This window comes from Ammospiza caudacuta, chromosome 19, assembly GCF_027887145.1.
Source record: "Ammospiza caudacuta isolate bAmmCau1 chromosome 19, bAmmCau1.pri, whole genome shotgun sequence".
Taxonomy (NCBI): domain Eukaryota; kingdom Metazoa; phylum Chordata; class Aves; order Passeriformes; family Passerellidae; genus Ammospiza; species Ammospiza caudacuta.
This window is the reverse complement of record NC_080611.1, coordinates 2,107,187-2,131,546: the sequence shown is the minus strand read 5'-3', so window position 1 is coordinate 2,131,546 and position 24,360 is coordinate 2,107,187. Positions and strand designations below refer to the sequence as shown.

The window sequence follows — 24,360 nt, the reverse complement described above, 5'->3', positions numbered from 1 at the left end:
ACAGCGGCGCCGATGAGCGGCACCGGAGGCCGGTACCGGGGACCGGCTCCGGGAACTGGCACCGGGGAGCGGCACCGCCCAGGCCCCGGCCCCGCCCCTGGGCCCGCCCCTCATGTGACGACAGCGCCCCCGCCCCCGCCGGCTCTTGCATCACGCGCCGGCCTCGCCCCCCAGTCCCCGGATGAGGCGGCCCCGGCGGGCGCGCGCGGCGGCGGCTGTGACAGGGGATGCGCTCCGGTGAGCGGCGGGGCCGGGCCCGGCTCGGGGCTCCCCGGGTGGCCCCAGCGAGCGGGGCCCGGCGCGGCGGGCGGGGGGCGCGGGCCGGGCGGGGAGGGGGCCGGGGGTGCTGCGGGCCCGCTCCGTGCCGCGATTGGCTGGAAATTGACAACGGGGCAAGGCCTTCCCCCGGGCCGCGCCATTGGCTGCGGGCGCGGCGGCGCCATCTCCCATTGGCCGCGGGCGGTGTCAGTCACGGCGCGGCCCCGCTCGGCCGCCCTGGCCGGACCCCGGTCCCTCCGCCGGGAGCGCGGCGGGAGCGGGGCCGGGGATCGGGGCTCGGAGCTGCCTCGGGCCTGCCCGCCGGGGCTCGGAGCTCGGAGTTTCCCCGGGCCCTGCCCGCCGGGGCTCGGAGGTGTCCCGGGCCCTGGCGGGGCGTTTTCCCGTCACTGGCGACGAGCTAGACGCGTGATTTGCGTCTATTCTCGTAAAATCCCTGATCGATCATATGCCCAGGGCGCCGCGTCTTTTTCAGGAACAAATTCCTCCCGGAATTGGTGCTGGGATGCTGGAGGGGAAGGGAGGAGGTGATGGAGTCTTCCCCCTGGGGGTGCTGAGGACAGGCGGTGGAGCTCTGTGCCCTGCTGGGTGACACGGCTGTTTGCTCCCAGGCTGGACCCACAGGTCATTCTGCGGTCTCGCTGGGTGTTTGTCCGTCATTCCGTCCGTCATTCCGCCAGTGTTCCTCTGCGGGGTTGGTATCCTCCCCGAGAGCCCCGTGTGCTGTGCCTGAACGTGCCCTCCCGGGTGATGAGCGTGACCCGAATTGCAGCAGACGGGCTGGAAGGATGCGCTGGGAGGGGAGCGGCGACATCCCCGAGCCGGCCCCGGGCTCCCACCGGCACAGAGCCCCGGGCTCCCACTCACATCCCTGTCCTTCCCGAGGAGCAGAGCTGAGCCATCCCCCTGGCACAACCCTGTCCCCAGAAGGAGCAGAGCTCTGTTCCCACCGGCACATCCCTGTCCCCAGGGGGAGCAGAGCAGAGCTGAGCTCTCCCACCCACAGCCAGCTCTGCGCTGGGAGTGACTCAGGGCTTCTCTCTTCCCCCTGCCTTGGCTTGCTCACAAGTGCAGGGGTTTGGCTGCCTGTGGCATTTGTTGCCTGAGAGGTGGTTAAAATACAAGAAACTGCTGTAGGGGATAATACTGGATACTTCAGATACTTTTTTTCTTCCTTTGCATTTTTTTCCAACCCCTCCCAAGAAACAATTCCTTGTTGAGGAAGGAATTGTTCCTGCTGAGAGCTGGTGGCCTTTCCAAGGTCAGTGTTTTGTTGGAGATATCAGTAACTGTAAGAGGAAGAAGCTGTCCCAAGGCAGAAAAGAGTCTGGGAAGCTTTTAGATCTTTTGGAAAGGGCTGCCCAGGAAGGTGGTGGAGTCCCTATCCATCCCTGGAGGTGTTCATGTAGCTCCTGGATGAGGCACTCAGTGCTCTGCTCTGGTTGACAAAGTGGTGATTAGTCAGAGGTTGACTTGATGATCTCAGAGGTCTTTTCCAACCTCAGTGACTCTGTGCTTCTATATTTATTTATTTAAATGGCAGTTTGATGTGTTTGCAGTGTGACTGCACAGACAGGCTGGCTGATGGTGCCAGTTAACTGTGGCTGCACAGGATGTGGGTAAAGAGTGTGGATCTGGGATTAATAGTGTTAGATCTGCCCTGTTTCCTGTCTGGGCTGTGCATTTCTGTGTTGTTGTATACGTGGAGGCAGAGCCCTGGTGAGAAGGTTTAATAATTTAATTAAACTTGTCACTGAGAGTCCCAGAAGTGAAGGAAGAGGCAGTGTTTGACTCAGTGTTTGTCAGCCTTCCTTCCTCTTCTCAGGGGGAGAAAACCCTCCCTTTTCTCCCCCTGACTCTTTAGAGTTTCCAGATACATAACATAATTCCTCATTTGGTGGAGAAGGACAGAGAAGGGAAAGAAAAATAAGAAAGTGGAGAGAAAGCACGAGACTGATGATGTCTGTGACCTTGGTGTCACAAGGAATCTTGTCTCTGCTGCTGGCAGCAGGCTGCCAAGAAGTACAGGAACAAAGCACAGTTTATGCCCTCAGCCCATTACATTGGTTTTTTGAGGTGCCAGGAAAGTCAGACTGCAGAAAGGAAATGGTATTTTTGCAGCTCTTGATGTATGTGACACTGCAAACATCATCAGATAACCCAGGGAGTGTGTTCACAAAGTGCCTGCACTGCTGTGCTGCCCTGACCCCAGGCAAAGCCAGGCCCATCAGAGCAGATTTTTCATGATGTGCTCATGTCCCTCCAGGGCTCTTCTGTCCCCACAGCTCAGTGGAAGGTTGTGCTGGTTCCTTCTCCTGATCAACGTAGAGTTTGGGGGGATACTTTTATTATTCTGTTTATTATTCTGTTTATTATTCTGTTTATTATTCTGTTTATTATTCTGTTCAATATTTTGTTAATATTTTGTTAATATTCTGTTTATTATTCAGTTTAATATTCTGTTCAGAGACCCTCTCTGCTGGGAGCTGGTCTGGGATCCATTTTGGGGGTTATTTTTCAAATCCATTTTACCTCCTCCCAGCACTGGTAGAACTTCAAAGCTGTAAAAGCAACATAATGCATTTTGGCAGAAATCCTGCTGAGTGCTTTTCCCTTGGAATTCCTTGGTCACTGTGTGGTGTCCAGAGGCATGTCACCCTCTGGGCACCGCCTTCCAAGGAGATGTTGTCATCATGGTTTGGATTCTGGGGTGACAGGCAGGCCCAGGGGACCTGGAGCTGTCCCTGGTGCAGGCTGTGTGTGCCACAGCCTCCCAGATAAGCCATTGCTGCTGCCAGGGATGCCCTGGTGTTCCTCAGGGTTGAAACTGAAAGCAGCAGAGCTGGAAGATGGAGGTGGCTAGGTGGTCTCAGAGGGGTTCAGATCCTGGCAGCCCGTGTCAGCTGCCAGCCTGCTGTGGGTGAGTGTCGGGATATCTAGCTTGTCAGAGTGACCCCAAGAAAAGTTGGAAAGTCTCTTTTCCCAGCCCAGTGCTTGAAGAATGAGTCAGGGCTCTTCATTTCTTGGTCTCAAGGTTGTTAGTTTTACCTTATCTATAAAATTCTTTCTCCTGCCCTGCCGAGGTCCATCCAGCAGGACAGTTCCAGGCACTCTGCTTCCCCCCAGGGTGGTATTATGTCTTTATACTAAAAACTATGTGTACAATGTTTACAATTACTTCCCAATACCTATCACCTATGTTAGACAGTGAGCTTCTACTCTAACCAATCCAAAAGTGCCACCATCACAGCAGAAGATGGAGGCCAAGAAGAAGAAGAAGGGCTGGACACACCCTTCATCTTGCCCTCCTGAATCCCCATTCTAAAAACCCCAAAATCTACTTTTTAACCCCGTGATAAATTCACTATCATTCTATTTAATTTGTCGTGGCTTGCTGATCTACATCCAAGGTTGGTAATTTGCTCCACAGGTCATAATCAAACCCACAGGTGTTTTGGGCTCCGTGCCAGGGTCTCTGAGCCTCCTGGCAGGGGTCTGGGCTGTTCTGGACAGCCAGAGGGATGTTCTGGGTTCCAGCAGGTGAGGATCAGAGCTCCTGGTGCCCACCACACCTCACCTCAGCCTGCCCAGGAGGGGGGAGAGGCTGGGGCAGAGACAAGCAAATCCTTTCCACAGGCAGAATCTCCTGCTCAGTTTGCTGGTTGCTCCTCTCTGTGTGGGTTCATCCCTCTGGAGTTCCTGGGTATGAAGCTGGGAGCAAATTACCCCTGTGCTCAGGCCAGGCTGTTCTGGGACAGGGACATCTCCAGGAGCCTTTCCTTCACTTCTGCAGTTGCTGAGCCTGCAGCAGAAGCACCAACCTCTCCTTTTTTAGTCACTTCTGTGAGGTTACTTGGGAAGAAGAAGAGGTCAAATGTCTGAAACTTGCCATGTTTGTGAAAGCAATAAATATTTTTAACAGAAAATTCTGATACTTTTGGTAGTCGTAGGTTGATTTCTGAGAAGAGGCTTTTTGCATCAGTCCCTTTCTTCTGGTTTCAAGGCTTCTAACACAGTGCTGCCTCACTCTTCAAGGGTTTTCTTGTGACTGGATATCAAATATTCACCAGACAGATGAGTCCTGGCCATGTGGTGCAGAGCAGACATGTTATATTTGATTCATGAGGCTTGTTGAGATAACAAGGCTTTGCTGTGTGGTGCTTGGTTTATCTTAAAGGCTTTTCTGAGTTTGGCACCAAGTTCTGCAGGTAGGGTTGGTTATCTCCTGCCTCCTGTGCTGCCCAAATTGGAAATGCAGGATTTATTTATTATTGCAGCAGAGCGAGGAGCGTTGTGCTGATGCTGTGCTTGCTGACTTTCTTCTCTTGCTGACAGCTCCCGTGCTGCTGTTGTAAGAGAGAGGGAGGCATTTGTTGTGGTTCACTCGAGAACATTCAGTTCAGAAATAGAACTGCAGGGGAAGGTTCACTTCCCAGAGGTTCAGTTCCATCCCAGCCGTGGATACAGGCACACATCCAGGCACGGATGGAAATCCGCCGGCTCCTGTTCCAGCAGGGGCAGAACAAGCCCAAATTGATTGGTGACATCTGATCTGTGCCTTCTGTTTGTTTGTTTTCCATCTTCGAATAAGACAGTGCACGTTTGCTCTGAGTTTTGGCTGAAGGGCTCTGGTTGCCTTGCTGTGAGTCTTGGTTGGGTTTGCAGGGGGAAAATCAATATCTTCAGGAGCTGGAGGTTACCTGTTGGTCCTTGTGGTTTGAGAAGGTGAAGAATGATGGAAACAAGATTTCTTCTGCTTTTCTGCCCATGAATCAGCAAAAAGGAGGAAGAGGAAGGAGAGCTGGCTGTGGACAGTCCTTGCTGCTGTGCTGGCAGCTCTGGGTGGTGCCAGCCCTCCGTGACAGCGTCATTGCCTCCGAGAGGGGGGACTGGCAGCCAGCAGGTGCTTGGACACTTTGTGATAGCCAGAGTGGGCTGTTATCTCCAGAGCTGAAGGCCACATGTGAGCTTGGCAGAACTTCTTGATCAGGTCCTGTTTGAGCTGGTTGCTTGTTTAATTCCAAAGGTCAGTGAGTATTTGTGGTGTCTTGAGGGGAGGGGGGATCAGCCAAGCATGGCTGGGGGAGTTCAGCCCTGTGGTTGGTCCTGTTTGAGCAGCCTTGCTTTGCTTCTGCTTAAATTTTCATGTTGGGTGCCTGAAAATCTTGGGCAAATGGGGTTGTGAGGAACAAAGCAGAAATTAATGAAGATCAAATAATATTAATTCTCTTTATAGGGCAGTATTTATGAGCTGGTTTTAAATGGGAGAGTGTGAGGCAATTAAAATCAGGAGGAATTCTTTCTGCAGCCACTTGAGATGCTGCAGGTACATCTGGGGTGAATTGCAGTGCTCAGTCATCCCTGCCGTGACGTGTGAGGGACTGGGTGACTTTGAGAGCCGGGAGGAGTGGATTCCCCTCTGTGGGAAGGGGTGGGTCTCCCAGCTGAGAGCCGTGTTGGATTTCAGGCTGAGTGTTTTGGTCTTAGATTTCATCCCAAGCTTCGCTGCAGTCACATGGAGAGCCTGGGGAGCTTGTTTAAGGTATGTGTTACACTTCAAGCTGTGCTTGTGCTTTCATGGCTTAGCTGAAGGTGGCTCCAGAGAGGTTTGGGGTTGGCTTCGAATGCAAGATTGCTTAAATTACTTTGAAAATCCTGTCTGCATGTTAGTTTGGTTATTTCTGGTGCATTCTTGAGCCTCTGGCTCTCGTGATATCCGCAGGATACTGCTCCTCTTGTTTTAAGGATGCTTTCGAGGTGGGAAAACAGATTTGTCCTGTACAAACCCCTCTGGGTTTAGACAAGTTCTTAACCTCCACACTGTGTTTTTTTGGAGTCATTGCAGCGTGGAGAAGTTCTTTCCTTTTCTCAGTGCAGAGTTGCTGGGTCCTGCTGACTTTGTCGGGGGGGTTTGAGAGGAGCCCCGGTGGTTTGAGGGTAGTTCTTGTCTGGGAGCAGCTTTGCAGCTGGAACTGTGCCCACGGAGCCGTGTTTTCCCAGGGCACTGTGTGAATGCTAAGCTGTGTTGGAATGAATTTGAGGGGGCAGCAGCATAAGCCTGCTCTCATTTTCCCTGGAAGACGCTGCTGCATTGTCTTGTCTGCTCCCTGAAAGCCTCAGTGTTGTTTGTCAAAGGCTGGATTCTGCAAGTGCCACGTATGCAAAGAAGCCCTGAATAGGAAGGACTGGCCGTGCTGGTTCTCAGCTCCTGACAGAATTCCCAGGGCCAGGACAACAGGCAGCAGGCTGAGGCAAAGCACTTTTTGTTAAACTCTTGGTATTCTGTGGGCCTCCGCTCTCCCACACATGAGATCTGCAGGGTTGTCTGGCTGGGCTCTGATAACTCCTGGGATTTGCTCTCTGCTTGCACAATCCATCTTTTTGTGGGTCATTCTGAGGGAATGGGCAGAGGCTGGCAGAGTGAAGGATTTTCCCATGGCCACATATGTGCTGGGAGCAGGTCTGGAAGTGTCAGCATGCCCCAGCTCCCAGGTTGATATTTTGGTTTGCAGGGTGGCTGTGTGCTCTGATCCCTTTGTCCTGCCCCTTGTGAGAATACAAAAAGCAGGATAAAATATAAATGAAATAATAAAGAATATGAAAAGCAGGATAAAATAGAAAAAAAATAATAAAGAATACAAAACTGGTGCATTAGGGATGGTGGGACACACAGAGCAGGGGCAATCATGACCTACCACACCCCTCACCAAGCAGGATGGGAGAGCTGGGGAAGATCTGGGAAGGCTGGGAAGGGAGAATTCCTGCCCAGAATTCCTGAGGCAGCTGAATCTCCTCCCTCAGGTGTGTGGAAGGAGAAGGTGCTGGACAAGCAGTCGGGGGCAAACACACCACCTGTCCTTGGCAGCCCCAGGCAGCCCCTCCCGGCTTTGAACAAGCTGCTGTGCCCGCAGGGATCCCTCAGATGTTGATCTCCAAGGGTGTGCCCCGTGTGAGCAGACAGGAAGGAGTCTTGTGCCTTATCTCAGCTGCTTCTAGGAAATGATGTAAGACACTTCCTTGCACAAGCTTTTTTCTAGCCACATCCTGAATTTTACTGACAGCCCGCTTGGCTGCTCACCTTTTGAACCCAGCTCCTGAGCTGTGGGAGCTGAGCCTGTGCTGTGCTTTGTCTGGTTTATTCTGGGGTGAATGTGCTCCCTGCTGCTCTGAGCCTCTCTGGTTTAGAGCTAGTCAGGGAAAGGTTGGAGGGGTTTGTGGAAGGGTTGGATCAGTGTTGATAAGTTCTGGGGACAGCACCAGCAGTGCCCTGTCCTGTCAGTGGGAATCTCTGCCCAGGAGCTGCTGGGCACACCTGAGCTGTGCCAGGTGTCTGCTCCCCCTGCCCAGGAGCTGCTGGGCACACCTGAGCTGTGCCAGGTGTCTGCTCCCCCTGCCCAGGAGCTGCTGGGCAATACCTAAGCTGTGCCAGGTGTCTCCTCTGTGCTCCCACTGTGGGACTGCAGCCGTCCAGGCAGGAATACTGAGCTCCACATCCACAGCTTCTGCACAGGGCTTGGGACCTGTCCCTGTGGAGTGACTGAGCTGCCTTGGTAACGGCTGATGCAAGTGCTCCCAAAGAAAATCCTGTCTGAAATTTGTGATGGGAATGGCTCCACAGGTACCTCTCATTTTCTCAGTGCAGGAGAGGAAACCCCATCCCTTCTCCTGAGCCATGACACGTTTGCTTGTGCAGCAAAGCTGTGCCATTAAATGAACCCAGTGTGAGGTTGGAGGTGGATTTGAGGTGCTTGGCACTCTGTGGATCATTTGCTCTTGGCTTGTGGCAGCTGCAGAGCCAATGTGCCACTTCTGCCTTGCTGTGCTTGGCCTGGCTGCCCTCTGGTGAAAGCAGGGGGTTGTTCTGGCCCACTTTGAGGTGTCAGGAATGTGGGTCACTGAGATACAGAACACATTAGTGTGACAGTTTTAGCCTGAGGGGACAGGCTTGGCTGGGAAGTGATGGCTGTTAGAGTCAGGACTTTTAGGTCAGCTCTCCTGATCGATGGGCTCAGTGCAGGCATTGTTCACAGCCTCTGCCTGGAGCTTGGGTTCACCCCCTTCTTTTTTGGGGTGGTGAGGACAGAATTTGAGGCTTGGCTTTGTAAGGAGAAAAAAATATGCCCTAAAGAGCTGTGGGATTGCCTGGGGAGGGCTCAGCAATGGTGCATCTTCTGGAGGGGTCTGAGCATTCTCTTGGTCCTGCTCTGCATTTTATCTTCTTCATCACCTCTGACACCTGGTGGGTGCTGAGGCCTCTGATGTGTCCTCTAAACCATATAAAACTATAAAACCACACCAGCGGTATGTTGGGTTGTGTTTCCTGTGCTGGCTGATAGCCTGGGCAGTCCAAGAAAGCAGGATCCTCATGGAGAGGGGATCTCCAGTGCCTTGATGTGGGACACTTCTCTGAACACTCCTCTTTGATGTGACCATGTCATTTCTGGGACAGGCTGATCTTCCTGTGGCTGGCTGAGGCAGCAGGACCACGTGGATAATTCCTGTAACCTGCATGTGACACAAGTGGGAATTAACCAGGACTTGCTGCAGGAAGAATGAGTTGAGTTTTGATGTGCACACAGAGCTGTTTGTGCTTACCTCACCTGGAGTGCTCATCCTCCTTCCCTGTTCACCTTGCAGCTCTGAAAGCAGCCTCAGTGCAGTTACTGTGTGGTGGCAGGAGGCAAAATCTCTTCAGAACATTTAATGGGGTAATGTGGAAACTGATAGCTGTGAATTTGAGTGTGTGACAGCTGTGGGCCTGAGAGGGCTTGTGGTGTGGGAATTCTTCATCACTCAGGGTCACTAATTGTGGTGATGTTCACAGGGGTTTTAGGATGAGAGAAGAGAGGAGGATCTGACTCCATGTTTCAGAAGGCTGATTTATTATTTTATGATATATATACTATTAAAACTATACTGAAATAATAGAAGAAAGGATTTCATCAGAAGGCTAGCTAAGAACAGAAAAAGGAATGATAACAAAGGCTTGTGACTGACTGAGACAGTTTGGACAGCTAGACTGTGATTGGCCATTAATTAGAAACAACCACATGAGACCAATCACAGATCTACTTGTTGTATTTTATAGCAGCAGATAATCATTGTTTAGATTTTGTCTTTGAGGTCTCTCAGCCTCTCAGAAGAAAAAATCCTAAGGAAAGGATTTTTCATAAAACATGTCTGTGACATTGTGGCACCACTGGAATTTTGGTGGCAGCTACAAAATACAGCCAGCCCTTCTGCTCTTATTCCAGCTGCTCCAGGAGCCCTTTTAGAGGCTGGGTAAAGAAAGCCCTGGGGCTCCTTGGGGCAGCTCTGAGTGCTGGGTGAGCCCTGCAGGCACTCCTGGCATCTGCCTGTGGGTGCCAATCCTGGTGCCTGGAAAGGACTGAGCAGAGATTTTGGAGTGATCTGCCTGGGTTTGTCCTGAGTGTATCCCTGTTTGTGTCCTGCAGGTCGTGTTGATCATGGACAGTGAAGAAATTCCTACTTTCTCGAGTCCAAAGGAGGAAACTGCGTATTGGAAAGAACTTTCCTTGAAGTACAAGCAAAGGTATCGTGGATTTGCAAGCTGAATGTGGTTCTTAAAGACCAGGATTTGGATCTTAATGATGGCTGTTTAATCTGTTCCTCTGCATGGCCACACCAAGATGGTTATTAGATACTTCAGAGAAAACCTGTGAGAAGAGAATTCTCTGGAAAGGATTTCCAGCTTTAAAATTTCCATCTCTGTGGGAGCTGAGTGTTCCTTGCCCAGTGTCACCATGCCAAGAACTGCAGGCTATGTTTTGAGCATGTTTGAGCAAGAGCAGAGCCTTTCTATGATCTTGTGTAATTAAAGTGCTGCCTTGAGTAGTATCTTGGTGTTTTATCACAAGAAGGTGCCTTTGGGCTTGCCTTGTATCATTCCTGTTCCCTCAATCTTGTTGTAGTGGAGTTACTGGTATGAAAAGTGCCTGATTTGGTCTCTGCTGCATTTTATCCAAGTGTTCCATGGCTCCTGGTCCTGCCTGTGCCCGTGGTTTGCATAATTTACAGAGCTTTGGCACCCAAAGTGCCAGAAGAAACTGCAGCTGCTCTCAGGAGCAGTGCTGTGCATCTGGAGAGACTGGGGCATGGGCTGAGGTTTATTTGGAGTTAAATCCCTCTCAAACCCACAGAGCCCAAGGTCCAAGTGGGGTTTCTTGTTCGGTTTGGGGTTTTTTGGGACTGTGTTGGGAATGTGGAGGGGCCTGTCTGTCTGGAGAACCCTGAGCTGCTCTTGTGGCTCAGGAATTCCATCTGAGGCACCCCTGGATGTGTTGTTGCCCAGAGCCTCGGTGGTTTTCTCTGCTGCTTGCTCAGGGCTCAGCCATTATGTGTGGTAAAGATGCAAATTTAATAAGGAAAGTATGTGGGGTGGCTACTTCTGGTATTCAGTAACTCACAGTGGAATGAGGTAGGCATGTCCTGCCCTCCTGACTCTGCAGGATTTTTACTAACTTGAATTTTCCAGCTAGTGCAGAGATGCAGAAAATGTTGTTCTCTCTTCAGCTGCTGACCAAAATCTGGTTAAATGTTTGCTTAATTCATTGTCTGTTCCATAAAGTCTGCCAGCAGTGAGAGCTAGTGGAGCACAAAGTGCTGCTCAGGCTCCCTTGAATCCTGTAAATAGCTTTGATTCCACACAGGCATTCCAGGTGGCTGCTGGGTTTGATGTAAAAGAATTAATTTCCTTCAATAGCTTAGCTTAATGCAATTTCTCTATTTTCCCATTTTTATTTTCCCCCTTAGAGGCCTATGGCTGACACTTAAGTGCTTTAAAACTCGTGTTTTTCAGCTTTTTCTTTGAGAAGAGCTGCAGTTTTGTTGTAACTTGGGAGATGCTGGCTTTGCCACTGATGCAATCCTCTCCTTGCAGCTTCCAGGAGGCTCGTGAAGAGCTGGCTGAGTTCCAGGAGGGAAGCAGGGAATTAGAGGCTGAGTTGGAGGCACAGCTAGTACAAGCTGAGCAGAGGAACAGAGATTTGCAAGCAGATAACCAAAGACTGAAATATGAAGTGGAAACATTAAAGGTGGGTTTTCTGTGTGGTAGTGCTGCTTTTCCTTTCAGCTCGTCTTGGATCTCTTCTTGGATTGTCTGGGCTGCTCTTGGACACTGAATATCCAAATTAAAAAGGAGATGTCTGGTTAAGATCCACACTGAAGCATGGCATGTACCCAAATAAGGCCCGGGACGTTTCTGGCGGAATTTTTCTCGTTCACGTCATGAAACTTGGTCCTGGAGTTTGTGCTGCTTTGAATTCCCCAGGCTGTGCCAAGGAGGAGCTTTATTTGTTCCACAGGGAACAGCAGCATAGCAACAGGGCACAGCACAGGGGGTTTGCCAGGCCACTGCCTTGTCACCTTTCCTTGCAAACCAGTCTTGGTGCCCTCAGGGTCTCCCTGGTTTCGTGAGACCCCAAAGAAAGCAGGAATTGGGTGATTTGTGCCCATTTTCAGGGAGCCTCCAGTCCATTCACAGCTGTATCTGTGCAGCCAGGAATTGCTGAAGGATCTGCAAAAGGTGGCTCTCAATTGATGCCTCTGTGCTAACAGGTTCTTGCCTCTCTTGTAATCTTGAAAAATCATTTTGGGCAGTCTTGGCTTATTTAGTGAAGACAGAGGTTAGAAATTCACTCAGTGGAAGGAGGGTTTATGGGATTGCTTGGTGTCTCCAGTCCCAGCTGCACTTGCAGGGTCAGGATGTGTTTTAGGAGCTCAGGAGTTTTTCCATAGGCCCTCAGAGGATTTATGGCAGTGAATTCTTCTGTGGGCCTGGAGGCTTTGTGACAATTTCAGTGGCCCATTTTTGCCAATGGACACATCAGAATTTCTGCATTTGGGGTGTGTGCTGCCAGGGCAGGGGCACAGAGGGGAGGCTGGCAGGGCAGGGGCACAGAGAGATGGCAGGGTAGAGGCACAGAGGGGAGACTGGCAGGGCAAGGGCACTCAGGGAAGGCTGTCAGGGCAGGGGCACTCAGGGGAGGCTGTCAGGGCAGGGGCACAGAGAGATGGCAGGGTAGAGGCACAGAGGGGAGGCTGGCAGGGCATTTGGATGTCTCCCTGCCCTCCTGGAGCAGCTGTCAGTGCAGGCTGATGGCAGCAGATGCAGGGCTGCATCCCTGACAGGCAGCTGTGCCATTCTGCACTGGGGCCAGCTCTGAGGCTCACAGCCTGTTCCTTCTCCCTCTCCCGTTTCTGCTCTGAATTACCAGCACTCCCAAGCCAGCATGCTGCACACAGAGTGACACTTTGTCCCCTTTTTGTGCTGATGGCTTGGTCAGTGCCAGTAGCTGATATTTATCTCCCTGTGCTTTGTTTCAGGAGAAACTGGAGCACCAGTATGCCCAGAGTTACAAGCAGGTGTCGTTGTTGGAGGATGACCTGAGCCAGACAAGGGCCATCAAAGACCAGCTGCACAAGTATGTGAGGGAGCTAGAGCAGGCCAACGATGACCTGGAACGTGCCAAGAGGTGAAGGCTGCAAACCCTCTCTTCCCTTTGAATTTTCACCACAAAGATCTTTTCTTTGCTACTCAGCTTGAGCGTTTCATTGTTCCTTAAAGGGAAAATATCAGAAAAACCCCAAACAATCCCAAGATTTGGGATTCTTTGAGCAGTGCAGTTGCCCCTCATCACCAGCTGGTTCCTGCTGCAGCAGGAGGGGAAGTGTGCTTTGTGCCCAGAGCCAGCCAGGCCCCTGCACTGCCCCTGATATTTGTGACTGGTATTTGTGGTGCTGCTGCCTCAGAGCCCCTTTGAAGTCAGAGTCTCCTGCTTTCCATAGTCCTGTTCAATCAGGCAGGCCAGAGGAGTGTCCTGGTGCCTTGCAGAGCAGCTGGAGGGAGCAGCCCTGCCCTGTCCTAGTGCTGCAATGAGCAGCAGCTGGCAACACCCACTTTGGGAGGAGGTCATGCTTCCCTTCTGCTCAGTGGGAATGCTGCCATTGATTCAGGGAGAGCAGGAATGAGCCTCTGGCCATCTGGAGAAAAGGTCTGAGAGCTGAGCCCTGTTTGCACAAGGCTCTTAAGCCCGTGACTAACTTTTGGCACTGGTTTTGGGAGGAATTGGGTCTGAGGTAATGTCCCAGTGCTCTGCTGCCCACCTGGCTGGGCTGGGCCTGTGCAGAGCCCTGAGAGCACAGCCCCACCTGAGCTGGGGTGTGCCAATTTTCCTCGGTCAGGGTCACCAAATGTAGAGTTTGCAGGCAACCATGACATGGGAAGAGATGAGAATCTCGACTCCATGTTTCAGAAGGCTGATACATTATATTATGTTATATGATATGATATGATATGATATGATATGATATGATATTATATTATATTATATTATATTATAATTATATATTAAAACTATACTAAAAGAACAGAAGAAAGAATTTCATCAGAAGGCTTGAAAGCAATAGAAAGGAAAAGAATGATAATAAAATCTTGTGACTTCTTACAGCCTCGACACAGGTGGCTGTCGTTGGTCATCAAGTAAAAACAATTCACATGCTGGGTAAACAATTCTCCAAATCACAATCCAAACCAGCAAAACATGGGGAAGCTGAAGCTTCTCAGCTTCTCAGGACAAAAGATCCTAATGAAAGGATTTTTCAGAAAATATGTCTGTGACACTGGTGCACTGATTAATGCTCAGCTTTGGAACATGGCTGGGGGAAAAGGAGCTCTTGGCTGGGAGAAAGGAGCTCTGGGCTGGCTCTTTCCCACATCCTTGGTACCTCTCTGAGAGCCAGATGCTATCATGTTCTTTTCATCCTTTTCTCCTGTTTCTTTGATTACTCCTTCCTAAGCAGCATTTCCGTGGCTTTCAGATGCTTCCCTTGAACATAGCCCTGCTAACATTTTCCTTCTGTTATGCTTCTGAATAAGCTTTTATGCTGGCTGAGCTGAAGAACCTAATATTCTGGATTTTGTTTCTAGGGCAACAATAGTTTCATTGGAAGACTTTGAACAAAGGCTGAACCAAGCTATTGAGAGAAATGCATTTTTAGAAAGTGAACTGGATGACAAGGAGTCATTGCTGGTTTCTGTACAGAGATTAAAGGATGAAGCAAGAGGTATGGCTGGTTTGGTTGGTTCTGGCTCCTGGTGCAGGGCAGGGTTGCTAAAGGAGATGTGCAACAAGCAGAGCTCATGTTTCTAGAAAGCCTCACATGATGAGACTTGAACTGCATGCTTCAGGTTTTACTGACAGTGTGTTCTTTGTATGTCCAGTGTAGCCAAAAAGAAAAATTTCCTCATTTAGGGCAGAATTAACAATTGATGAATTCAGGATTTTTAACACAAAAATACTCTGTTCCACAGATGTAAGAGAATTGAGGAAGTTGCTTCACAAGTTCCTCTTGCTGTGGGTTTACAGGAAGGGAAAGCACAGGAAATGACAGGGAATACACGACAAATGATCAAGTAACTCTTAAAAAAATCTCTCCTGTGTTCCTTCTAAGCCCCTTGGAAATTGCCTTGAATGTATTATTTAAGATGTTCTGATAAAAGCTGTGTTTAAACCTGTGGGAAATATTTGGGATGGTGTCCTGGGATAAGATCAGGAGTTCCCCAGTGGATTTCACACTGAGGATTCTGGGGAAGCATTTTTACTGGTGCTATAAACTGTTTTCTCTAACAGTGGAGGTTTCTGCTCATCAGCCTGTGTCAGCCAATAATGGCTTTAGAGGTTGGTGGTTTGAAACTTTGTTCCCTAAATGAAGCTTTCTAAAATATTCCTCATTTAAGGCCTGGAGCTCAGTGTAAGAACACACCTGACAGCAGGCTGGCATTTTTTATTGTTTTTCTCCTCTATGAACCTTTTTGAAGCAAATCTGTGCTCCAGAAATTGTATTGGAAGCACAGGGATTTTGAAATAAATGTGAAGAAAGAAATTTTCTGAGGGAGTATATGTATTGTAATGTGATATTAGAGCAATAAAACTGGAAAAACCAGCAAAACCCAGGGGACTGTTTTCTAGAACACCGGAATAATCAGTAAAACAGACATCTTGTTTCTTAGATGAGTCATTTGGACATTTTTAGCATTTGTGAGTTATTCCCCCTGGCAGTAAGCAGGAACAATAGCCTCTAAAAGAACTGGTTCTGTCCAAATCAAATATGACAGTTCCGATTGAATAGCCTCAGATCCTAAAAGAACTGGTACTGTCCAATTCCAATATGACATTTCTGATTCAACAGCCTCAGATCCTAAAATAACTGGTACAGTCCAACTCCAGTATGACATTTCTGATTGAACAGCCTCAGATCCTCTTCTGGGAGCCCAGGCAGATTTTCACCTCTGCTGTTTTAGCTAAAGCCAGCTCTAAATATTTGTTACAGCTGTAAAGCTGTTATGTGCAGGTAATTTTGCTTTTGTACCAGATTGAGGCAAGGAATAGGAGTTCTGTGAAAGTGAAGTTACTCTGGCCCAGAAAGGAACAACTCACTTGGAATGTTTGTTTGCATCTTTCTGAGGATTTGAGAGATCCATTGCTGGGCTGGGCTGGGTGTTCCTGGTAGCAAAAAGCTGGGAAAGGGGAAGGGATAAGCTGCAGTCTGGGGAGGAAGTGAGAATAAAGCCAGGCTTTTCTAAGGCCCAGTCCTTTAGACTACACTCCAGTCTGATCTTTGACTTGTCAGGGCATCAAGAAATTGGCTGCAACCCTTGGACTGCCTTTGGCTTGTGTGCATTATTAACTGGGAGGAGAATGCGGGGAAGGGGAAGCACAGGAACAGATCACTGCTCTGTTCTCCCAGGCTGGGTTTGAGGAGGAGCTGGGCCCAGCAGCAGCAGCAGCAGCTCCTCTTTGTGTCCAGCTGCAGTTTTGGGAATGTGGAGCTCACACTGCAAATGGGGAAAAATCCTGATGTAAATCAGCTGCCTCCATGCCAGGGACAGGAGCTGTGTGGGGCAGGCAGGGATGGGGTGGGACAATGGAGTGGGATGGGATAATGGGGTGGGATAATGGGATGGGGCTGCTCTGAGCACTGTCTCCACTCCTGGGGGAAGCAGCTAGCAGGCACCAACCCAGGATTGGTGGGAATTTCCTGCTGCTGCCCCTCCCAAATGAACAGAGAGACTGTTTGTGAGTTTGTCAATCACTATTAAGGGATTTTGTGGGCTTTTTTCCTTCTCTCAACCCTCAGACCTGCGACAGGAGCTGGCTGTGAGGGAAAGGCAGCAGGAGGTGACACGGAAATCAGCTCCCAGCTCCCCCACTCTGGACTGTGAGAAGATGGACTCAGCTGTCCAGGCCTCTCTCTCCTTGCCAGCCACACCCGTTGGAAAAGGATCAGAAAATAGTTTTCCTTCCCCAAAAGGTACCATCCACAGGAATGGGGTCTGGTTGTGCTCCTTAAGGAACTAGAGGTGGATGGGGTGTGGATCTCACACATTTCCAAGTGCGTGTGTGATCCCAGGGTAGCAGCAGTGCATTTCAGGAGTAAATTTACTGACTAATGCTCAGCTTTGGAACATGGCTGGGGGGAAAAGGAGCTCTGGGCTGAGGGAAAAGGAACTCTGGGCTGGCTCTTTCCCACATCCTTGGTACCTCTCTGAGAGCCAGATGCTATCGTGTTCTTCTCATCCTTTTCTCCTGTTTCTTTGATTATTCCTTTCAAAGAAGCTTTTCATGGCTTTCAGAGGACAGTGAAGGCTGGGGACTGTCTTTGGGGGCAGGCAGGGTTTGCACCCTGCACTGGGGCCCTGCAGATATTTGGGAGTGCAGGGGAGTGCAGGGACTGATAATTCTGCTCCATGTGCAGCAGCAGTGGTGGGTGAGCCTGGTCAGGAATTTGGAGTCTCTGTCACCACAGTGACTTCCCAGAGGTCTGTGTGGGGCAGTGGGATCTCAGCCCAGCCCCTTTTCCATCTGGAGGGCTCTGGGCTGTCCCAGGGATTAACAGTGGGTGTTTCAGAGGCAGCTCTGGCTGCTGGGATGGATGGCAGTCAGTAGCCTTGCAGATGGAGAGGGCATGAACTCTGCTGGGGGGGGCTGATGGCAGTCAGGGTAGGAATTAAACTTTATCATCCTCCCTGCCTAGTGATCCTGCAGTTACTATGGGTGATTGTATGAAATGTCTGCAGCAAGACTGTAGATGTGTTTGGGGTTTGTTTTTAATGTAGAAGCTGATGTATTTAAATTTTTGAAGAACCTGGGCTGTGGAGGAGTGAAGTAATGAGAGGTGTCTGTGTTTGCAGCTATACCAAATGGGTTTGGAACCAGCCCACTCACTCCTTCAGCTCGAATATCTGCACTCAACATCGTGGGAGATCTGCTACGCAAAGTGGGGGTGAGTGCTGAGCTCTGCCTGTCCCTGGGGCTGCTGTCCCTGTGCTCAGCCACAGCACAGCCTGGGCCCTGCTGGCTGCATTCTGGAGCTGCCAGATCATCCATTCACTGCTTAGTATTTGACAATGCTTTATTTTAAAAATTATTTTACTTTTTAAAGCCTGATCCTATGGTTCTGAATCAAATTTGGGATGACAAAATTCACATTTGGAATAACAGTTTTTCAAGTGCTGGGTTAGACACGGACAGCTTGTCCTTACCTTTTCTGGGCCTGCAGCTTCCTCTGCCTGGGCTGCAGAGCTGGAGCTCAGGCCCTGGGTGAGCAGGAGCTGGGATCTCCCTGCCAGGGTGGGACAGCTCCTCTGCCACTGAGATCTGCCACAGACACTGAAAGAAAAACCAGCCTGAAAACCTTTGGTAAGAAAGTGAGAAAATAAATGAGGAGAAAGCCAAATGCTCCCATCTGTGCCTGGTGGGGAAGTGAAATGCATGAGCCTTTAAAGGGATTACACTGTCAGCAGAGAAGAACTGCTCTCAACATCTGCTGCAGTGCTTCTCAGGACCCAGGCTCTCCCTGTGGAAGCAGAAATGACTTTGGAGCTGCCAGGAGCTGCTCTGAGCTGTGGAGGTTGGAGTGTGTGGGCAGCTGTGGCTGGCTGTGCCCTGTGCCCCTGGAGCCTGCCAGGAGCTGCACTGCAGACAGCTCACACAGTTGTTTTAGCAGGTTTCGACATGAAAAATGCCCTGGCTGCTCCCCTTGGAGCTCAAGCCTGGTTTGAAAGGGCAGCAGGACAGCTGGGGTTAGCAGTGACACGTTTCACAGGGGATCATTGTGAGCAAGAGGCTGCAGGGGATTTGGGGAGCTTAGTGCCAATCCCTGTGATTACTCTGCCAGGACAGGAAATGCCAAATAAGCAAGCTGCTCTCCAGCCTGCCTGAGCCACGCTGGCCCTGGGACAGGGCTCTGGAGCACTTAGGGGCTGCTCAGTTCTTTGGGGTCTGGCTGTGCCCCATCCCAAGCTTTGTCCTCCTGTCTCTGCAGGAGGTTTCCCCTCTGCTCCCCTGCCTGCAGCTGAGACAGGGCTCAGGTGACACTGCCTGTGGCCAGGGGACAATCTGTGACACCCAGAGCTGCCTACAGCTGCCCGCATAGTCCATAAACCCAAAATAAACTTCCAGGGATTCCTATAGGAGTGTGCCCAGGGCTCGCTCACCGGTGGCAGCATGTCAGTGCCCTCTTAATGCAATATTCTGTGCAGAGCAGGAGCAAAGCCTACATTTGGGGAGATGGATTTCAGTCCCCAGTGCAGGCATTTGCAATGTTCTGAAAGCTGTAATGAATGAGGGCTGTCTGGTACACCACGTAGATCTCCAGGATAAGGTGGATATTCAGCATCTGATGAGGGCAGAAAGGGCAGGTGATGCTCTGGACTAAAGGACAGAATCAGGATGTTGCTCCTCCTTCCAGGAGTCACTGGCACTTTACATGGGGGGAAAGAAACCTCACCAGGCCTCTTTGGAAGGGTGGCAGTGAAACTTTAGAAATTGACTTTATTTTGCAAGCCAAGATTAAGAAAGAAATTCCAGGAGACATTGTCCTGGTGAAAAAAATAACTTTCCACATGCACAGTCCCTCTCAAAGCTTGAGGATTCTGCTTTAGGCTCTCAGTGCTCTGATCAGTTCAGGGCAGCTGCAGAGGGAAGAAGTTTGGGTAACTTCTGCTGGGATTTGGCTTCCTTATCTTGGGTAATTATTTCAGAGTTCGTCTGTTCTCGAATCTGAGCCCTCGTGGAGCTGAGTAATGTCTGGCAGTCTGCATCAGCATCTGTGTGTTCCTTTGTGGTGGGGTGATGAGGCAATGACAGCTTTGTTCCCGTTTTTTTGCCAAGGGTGATCACACTGGAGTCCTGATCATGGCAACCTGAGAATCATGAGCAGCAAAACACTTCCCTCTTCATGGTGTCACTTCTTTAACACTGTCCTTTCCTCCCCTTTCGCAGGCCTTAGAATCCAAATTAGCTGCTTGCAGGAACTTTGCAAAGGACCAGGCATCACGGAAATCCTACATTTCAGGGAACGTCAGCAGCGCCGTGCTGAGCAGCAACGGCACCAAGTACCCACACCCAGGGCACACGTCCTTCTTTGACAAGGGGTGAGTCTGGCACTGCTGTGCCCTCTCCTGCTCTGGCAAGGGGTGAATCAGGCACTGCAGTGCCCTCTCCTGCCTTGGTCAGGGCTGAGTGAATCAGGCACTGCTGTGCCCTTTCCTGCTCTGGCAAGGAGTGAATCAGGCACTGCTGTGCCCTCTCCTGCCTTGGCAAGGGGTATCAGGCACTGCTGTGCCCTGGAGTGGCAGTACCAGTCCTGCCCCATCACCTGGTGGTTGTGCCAACCCCAGGCTGTGAGGAATGAGTGCCATTGAGCCCTCTATGGGCATCTGCCCCATCTCCTGGTGGCTGTACCAAGCCCAGGAAGTGGGGAATGAGCCCTCTAAAGGCATCTGCCTGATCTGGTGGCTGTGCCAACCCCAGGCACTGAGGAATGGGCATCTCAGGGGCAGAGGAGGGGGTGCCCAAGTCGCAGGTGTGCTCTGGGGAGGTGCACAACCACAGCTAGAGATTCCCCCTCAGAGCCAGGGCAGGCAGGAATGTTCCCTGGAAGGAGAGAGGGAGTTCTGCAGCTCACACCCCCTCCAGGAGGGGAGGATGAACCATTGGTGATGGAGTTTGGCTTCTCCCTGCTGTGGGCCATTCTGGGAACAAGGACTCCGTGTGTGTGTGTGCTCAGAGCTCCCTCTGGGATGCTGGCAGTGCTGCTGCAGGAGGCATTCCCCAGTTCCTCACTGCTCAGGGCCACAGAGGTGGAAAGCACAGGGTTCTCCAGTGGTGCTGAGGGCAAACAGCCTCCATGCTCCCTGCATGTTAAATCTCAGTGCAGTTCAGTGCTGATAGTCAGCACTTCCCCAATCCTGCATTTATTTTAGAGAATATTTCAACCTGGAAGTGCCAGAGCAGCCAGCTGAGCTCCCCATATCCATCCTCAGCGGGGCTGTGAGGGAAACAGGACAAGGTGCACCCTAAAAACTGGCCCTGGGAGCTTCTGCAGTTGCTGGTGTTTGGAAAGGAAGGATTGAGAGCCTTGAACTCACGTGCAGATCAGCCTTTGGGGCTGTGTGAGCTGCAGGGTGGGCTGTCCCTCCCCAGCAGTGCTCCTGCAGCTGCAGGGAGGTGCTGGGCAGGGATTATGGCAGCTCCTGGCAGGCAGCAAGGCTATATTGAGGTGTGCTGGGACAATAAGCTGATTGCTCTCAGGGTGGGGGTCACTTTTAATTATGCAGATTGTCATCACACTCCTTATCCAGGGCTGGCGGCCTGGAGGGAGGAGCAGGCTGGGAAGGCCTGGAAGGAAATGCTGCAGCAGAGCTGAGGGTGGCAGGGACAGGAACAGGGCTGGAAGTGTCCATGTGCTTATCTGCAAGTGGCCAAAGGTGCTGCATGGCCCCCTGTCCTGTCCTTGTCCCCTCAGCCCCTGGGCTGCTCCCAGGCTGTCCCTGAGACACTCAGTGCCCGGCAGGACTGGCAGTGCCCGTGCTGTGCTCCAGGGCTGCTCTGGAAAGCCTGGCTGGGCCCTGGCAGCTGCACTGGGGGAGCAGCCCTGACCCAGGGGTGAGTGTGACCCTGACCCAGGTGTGAGTGTAACCCTGACCCAGGTGAGAGTGTAACCCTGCTCCAGGTGTGAGTGTAACCCTGCTCCAGGTGTGAGTGTGACCCTGACCCAGGTGTGAGTGTAACCCTGACCCAGGTGTGAGTGTGCAGCCCTGCTCCAGGTGTGAGTGTGACCCTGCTCCAGGTGTGAGTGTGACCCTGCTCCAGGTGTGAGTGTAACCCTGCTCCAGGTGTGAGTGTAACCCTGACCCAGGTGTGAGTGTGCAGCCCTGCTCCAGGTATGAGTGTAACCCTGACCCAGGTGTGAGTGCAGCCCTGCTCCAGGTGTAATTCTGCTCCAGGTGTGAATGTAACCCTGCTCCAGATGTGACTCTGCCCCAGCTGTGAGCACAGCCCTGCTCCACTCTGCAGTCACTGCCCCAGGAGTAGCTGGTGGCTGAGTGCTGGGTTGGGCACAGATAACTCAGCCACACCATTACAGCTCTGTTTCCTCTGCCATTTCATTGAAATATCTGAGGTGTCTCCAGCTCTTGTCAACCCCCTCTTTAGGGGAGGCCTGGAGCACAGCAAGGGCTTGCACCAGAGCTTGGCTGCAGACCTGGGGCAGTCAGGGTTTATCTGCTTGTTAAAGACTCAGCAGTGTCAGGTATAAGATCAGTTTCCTGCAGATTTGTCCCTTCAGGAACATGCAGGTTCTGTCCAGATGCCAGAACAGCACCTGAGGATGATCCTCAGGATGGATACTTGTATCTTGATGTTGTAATTATTGTTAATTGGTTGTTAATGTCAGTCCAGTTTTGTGCAGGAAGCAGAACTGCTCTGGGCTCTGCAGGACAGCCAGCCTGAGGTGCTTGTTCCCCTCCTGCAGTCCTGACTGTCCTCACAGCTGATGTTTATTCTTGGCTGGTTTTGTGAATCATTGGGCTTTGTTTTAATGAAGGGGCTGAAGTTCAGTGTGAGAAGTGCCTGTGCTCACACCCAGCACTCAGAGGTGTCTGCACTGGGAAATATCAGGCTGGGAAATCTGGGTTTTTCCAGGCTGGAAGATCTGTATTTTCCCAGTCCCTGACCCATTGGAAGGTTCCCTCGGAGAGGGGAGCTGTGTGTGGTGCAGTGATCTGTGCTGTGCTGCCCCTGCAGAGCAGCCTCACTGGGCAGAGCTCACTCAGCAGAGCTTTGCTTGGCCCCAGCTGCTCTGTGCTCAGGAATGTCATTTTTGTGTGCATAAACTTTCCCTTTCTCTCCACTAGGCGTGAGAAGGTCATATTCCCCACCTTGGTCATGGGTAAATGAATTCATTTGCACTGATTGGCTGCATGTGGTGTAACCTGGGGCTTGGGGCAGGGCTGGGGCTCTGCTAACTGCACGAGCTAGTTGGTAGTGCCACACTAATGGGCCCTGGTCAAAGCCTGAGTGCAATTGCTCTTTCTCCTGACTTGAAATAAACCTCTCTGCTGCTGTGACCTGTTGCAAACATAAAAGCCTTAGTGCTGCTTGCTTTGTTTAATTCTGTTTAATATTCTGTTTATACTTCCATAAGTGCATGTTTCTGATGGAACTGGTCACAGCAGGGGTGTAGGGGAAGTGAGGTTTCATGGATGGAGTTCATGTGGAAGGTTTGCCCTCTGCTTGGGATTTTCCTCCAGCATTTTGTGGTTCTTGACCTGCTGATGTGCAGTGGTGTGGTTGTGGCTGGCAGGAAAGCAAACAAGGGCACAGGGAGGGGACAGTGTGGGTGGGGACAGCAGTGTCCCTGCTCTGTGTCACTGTCCCTGCTTGGTGTCACTGTCCCTACCCAGCTGTGGCAGCTGGGAGCACCTGGGGCAGTTCCAGGTGTGCTTTAGCAGGTCCATTTCTCCTTCAGGCCAGGCTGGTCAGCTCCAGGAAAATCTTCCACCCAGGATTTGTTGGATATTTAGAGCTGAGGGAGTCTTGGGCGTGAGGTGCTAAGTACAAAATACAGCTTGAAACGCAGATTAATGATTAATGAGTCCAAATTAGTAATCAGGGCAGAGAGTGGTTGGACATGGACACATAGCTTGTGGCACTGCAGGGATAGGCAGCCAGAAACGTCCCTGAGGAGCCAGTGCAGGGACATTTCCAGCAGGGAATGCTGCTCCTGGCTGGCAAGAGCTCCCAGGAGATGTGGAAAAGCTGCTGGACCCACAGGCTACTGTGGGAAGGCAGGAGCTGCCCAGCTCCAGCAGGACACTGGGGAGGGGGAGCTGCTGCATCCTGTGGTTCAGCACTGGGAGCCTCCCCTGCAGCCCTGTGGGGACTGTGGGGCACAGAGCCAGCTCTGCTGGGCTGGGACACTGCTGAGAGAGTGTGTGAGTGTGTGTGTGTGTGAGTGTGAGTGTGTGTGTGTGTGAGTGTGTGTGTTTGTGTGAGTGTGTTTGTGTGTGTGTGTGTGTGTTTGTGTGTGTGTGTCCCCTCCCAGGCACAGGGACATGGGGCTGGGACACTGCTGAGAGAGTGTGTGAGTGTGTTTGTGTGAGTGTGTTTGTGTGTGTGTGTGAGTGTGTGTGTGTGTGTCCCCTCCGGGCATGGGGACACAGGGCTGTGGCTGTGGCTGGGCTCTGACACAGAGCACTCAGTGCCAGGGCAGGGACAGGTGGGGATGCCCTGAGGGCTGCCCTGACCCTGCCCAGCCCCTGGTGAGCCCCAGCAGGCTCAGGCTCTGTGGCTGCTCGTCCCCCTGGCACAGTGACCTCAGCCAGGCCGTGCCAGCTCCAGCCCTGGCATGGGCATCCAGCTGGGCCCATCCTGCCCTGCTGGCAGGGATGGAGGAGGGAAGGAGGGAGGAGCAGGGTCACTGCAGTGCCTGTGCTGGCTGCTGCTCCCCTAACGGGCTGTCTCTTGTCCCCAGGGCAGTGAATGGCTTTGACCAAGGCCCCCCTGGCCTGGGGGGCTCCCGCCCGTCCTCAGCACCGGGAATGCTCCCCCTGAGCGTATGAGCCCCCAGGGCTTGGACTTGGATGCTTTTCTCAGCCCACCTCGAGAAGAACTGCTCCTGATTCCTCCCCATTGCCACCCCATTGCTGGAACATGGCCTGAGAGGAGACCCCGAGCCCACGGCCCTCCATGTCCTGTCAATACAGTTTGTTTTCTGCTC

At 51.6% G+C, this 24,360-nt stretch overlaps 1 protein-coding gene across 7 annotated transcripts; it reads left to right on the top strand.

The window, feature by feature from the left end:
- Window positions 1–172: 172 nt before the first annotated feature.
- On the top strand, window positions 173–24,360 carry NDEL1 (nudE neurodevelopment protein 1 like 1). 7 transcript variants are annotated; one of them, XM_058817143.1, is made up of 10 exons: window positions 5,234–5,302; window positions 8,726–8,832; window positions 9,732–9,829; window positions 11,096–11,330; window positions 12,622–12,770; window positions 14,225–14,361; window positions 16,435–16,608; window positions 17,489–17,580; window positions 19,581–19,732; window positions 24,115–24,360. In XM_058817143.1, exons 3-10 carry the CDS (start codon window positions 9,744–9,746, stop codon window positions 24,200–24,202), a joined length of 1,113 nt encoding a protein of 370 aa, XP_058673126.1. In that variant the 5' UTR covers window positions 5,234–5,302; window positions 8,726–8,832; window positions 9,732–9,743; the 3' UTR covers window positions 24,203–24,360. The 7 variants fall into 7 exon arrangements, with proteins under 7 accessions (XP_058673128.1, XP_058673125.1, XP_058673130.1 ...); XM_058817145.1 differs by lacking the exons at window positions 5,234–5,302; window positions 8,726–8,832 and adding an exon at window positions 173–237 and having other exon boundaries at window positions 11,177–11,330; XM_058817142.1 differs by lacking the exons at window positions 5,234–5,302; window positions 8,726–8,832 and adding an exon at window positions 186–237.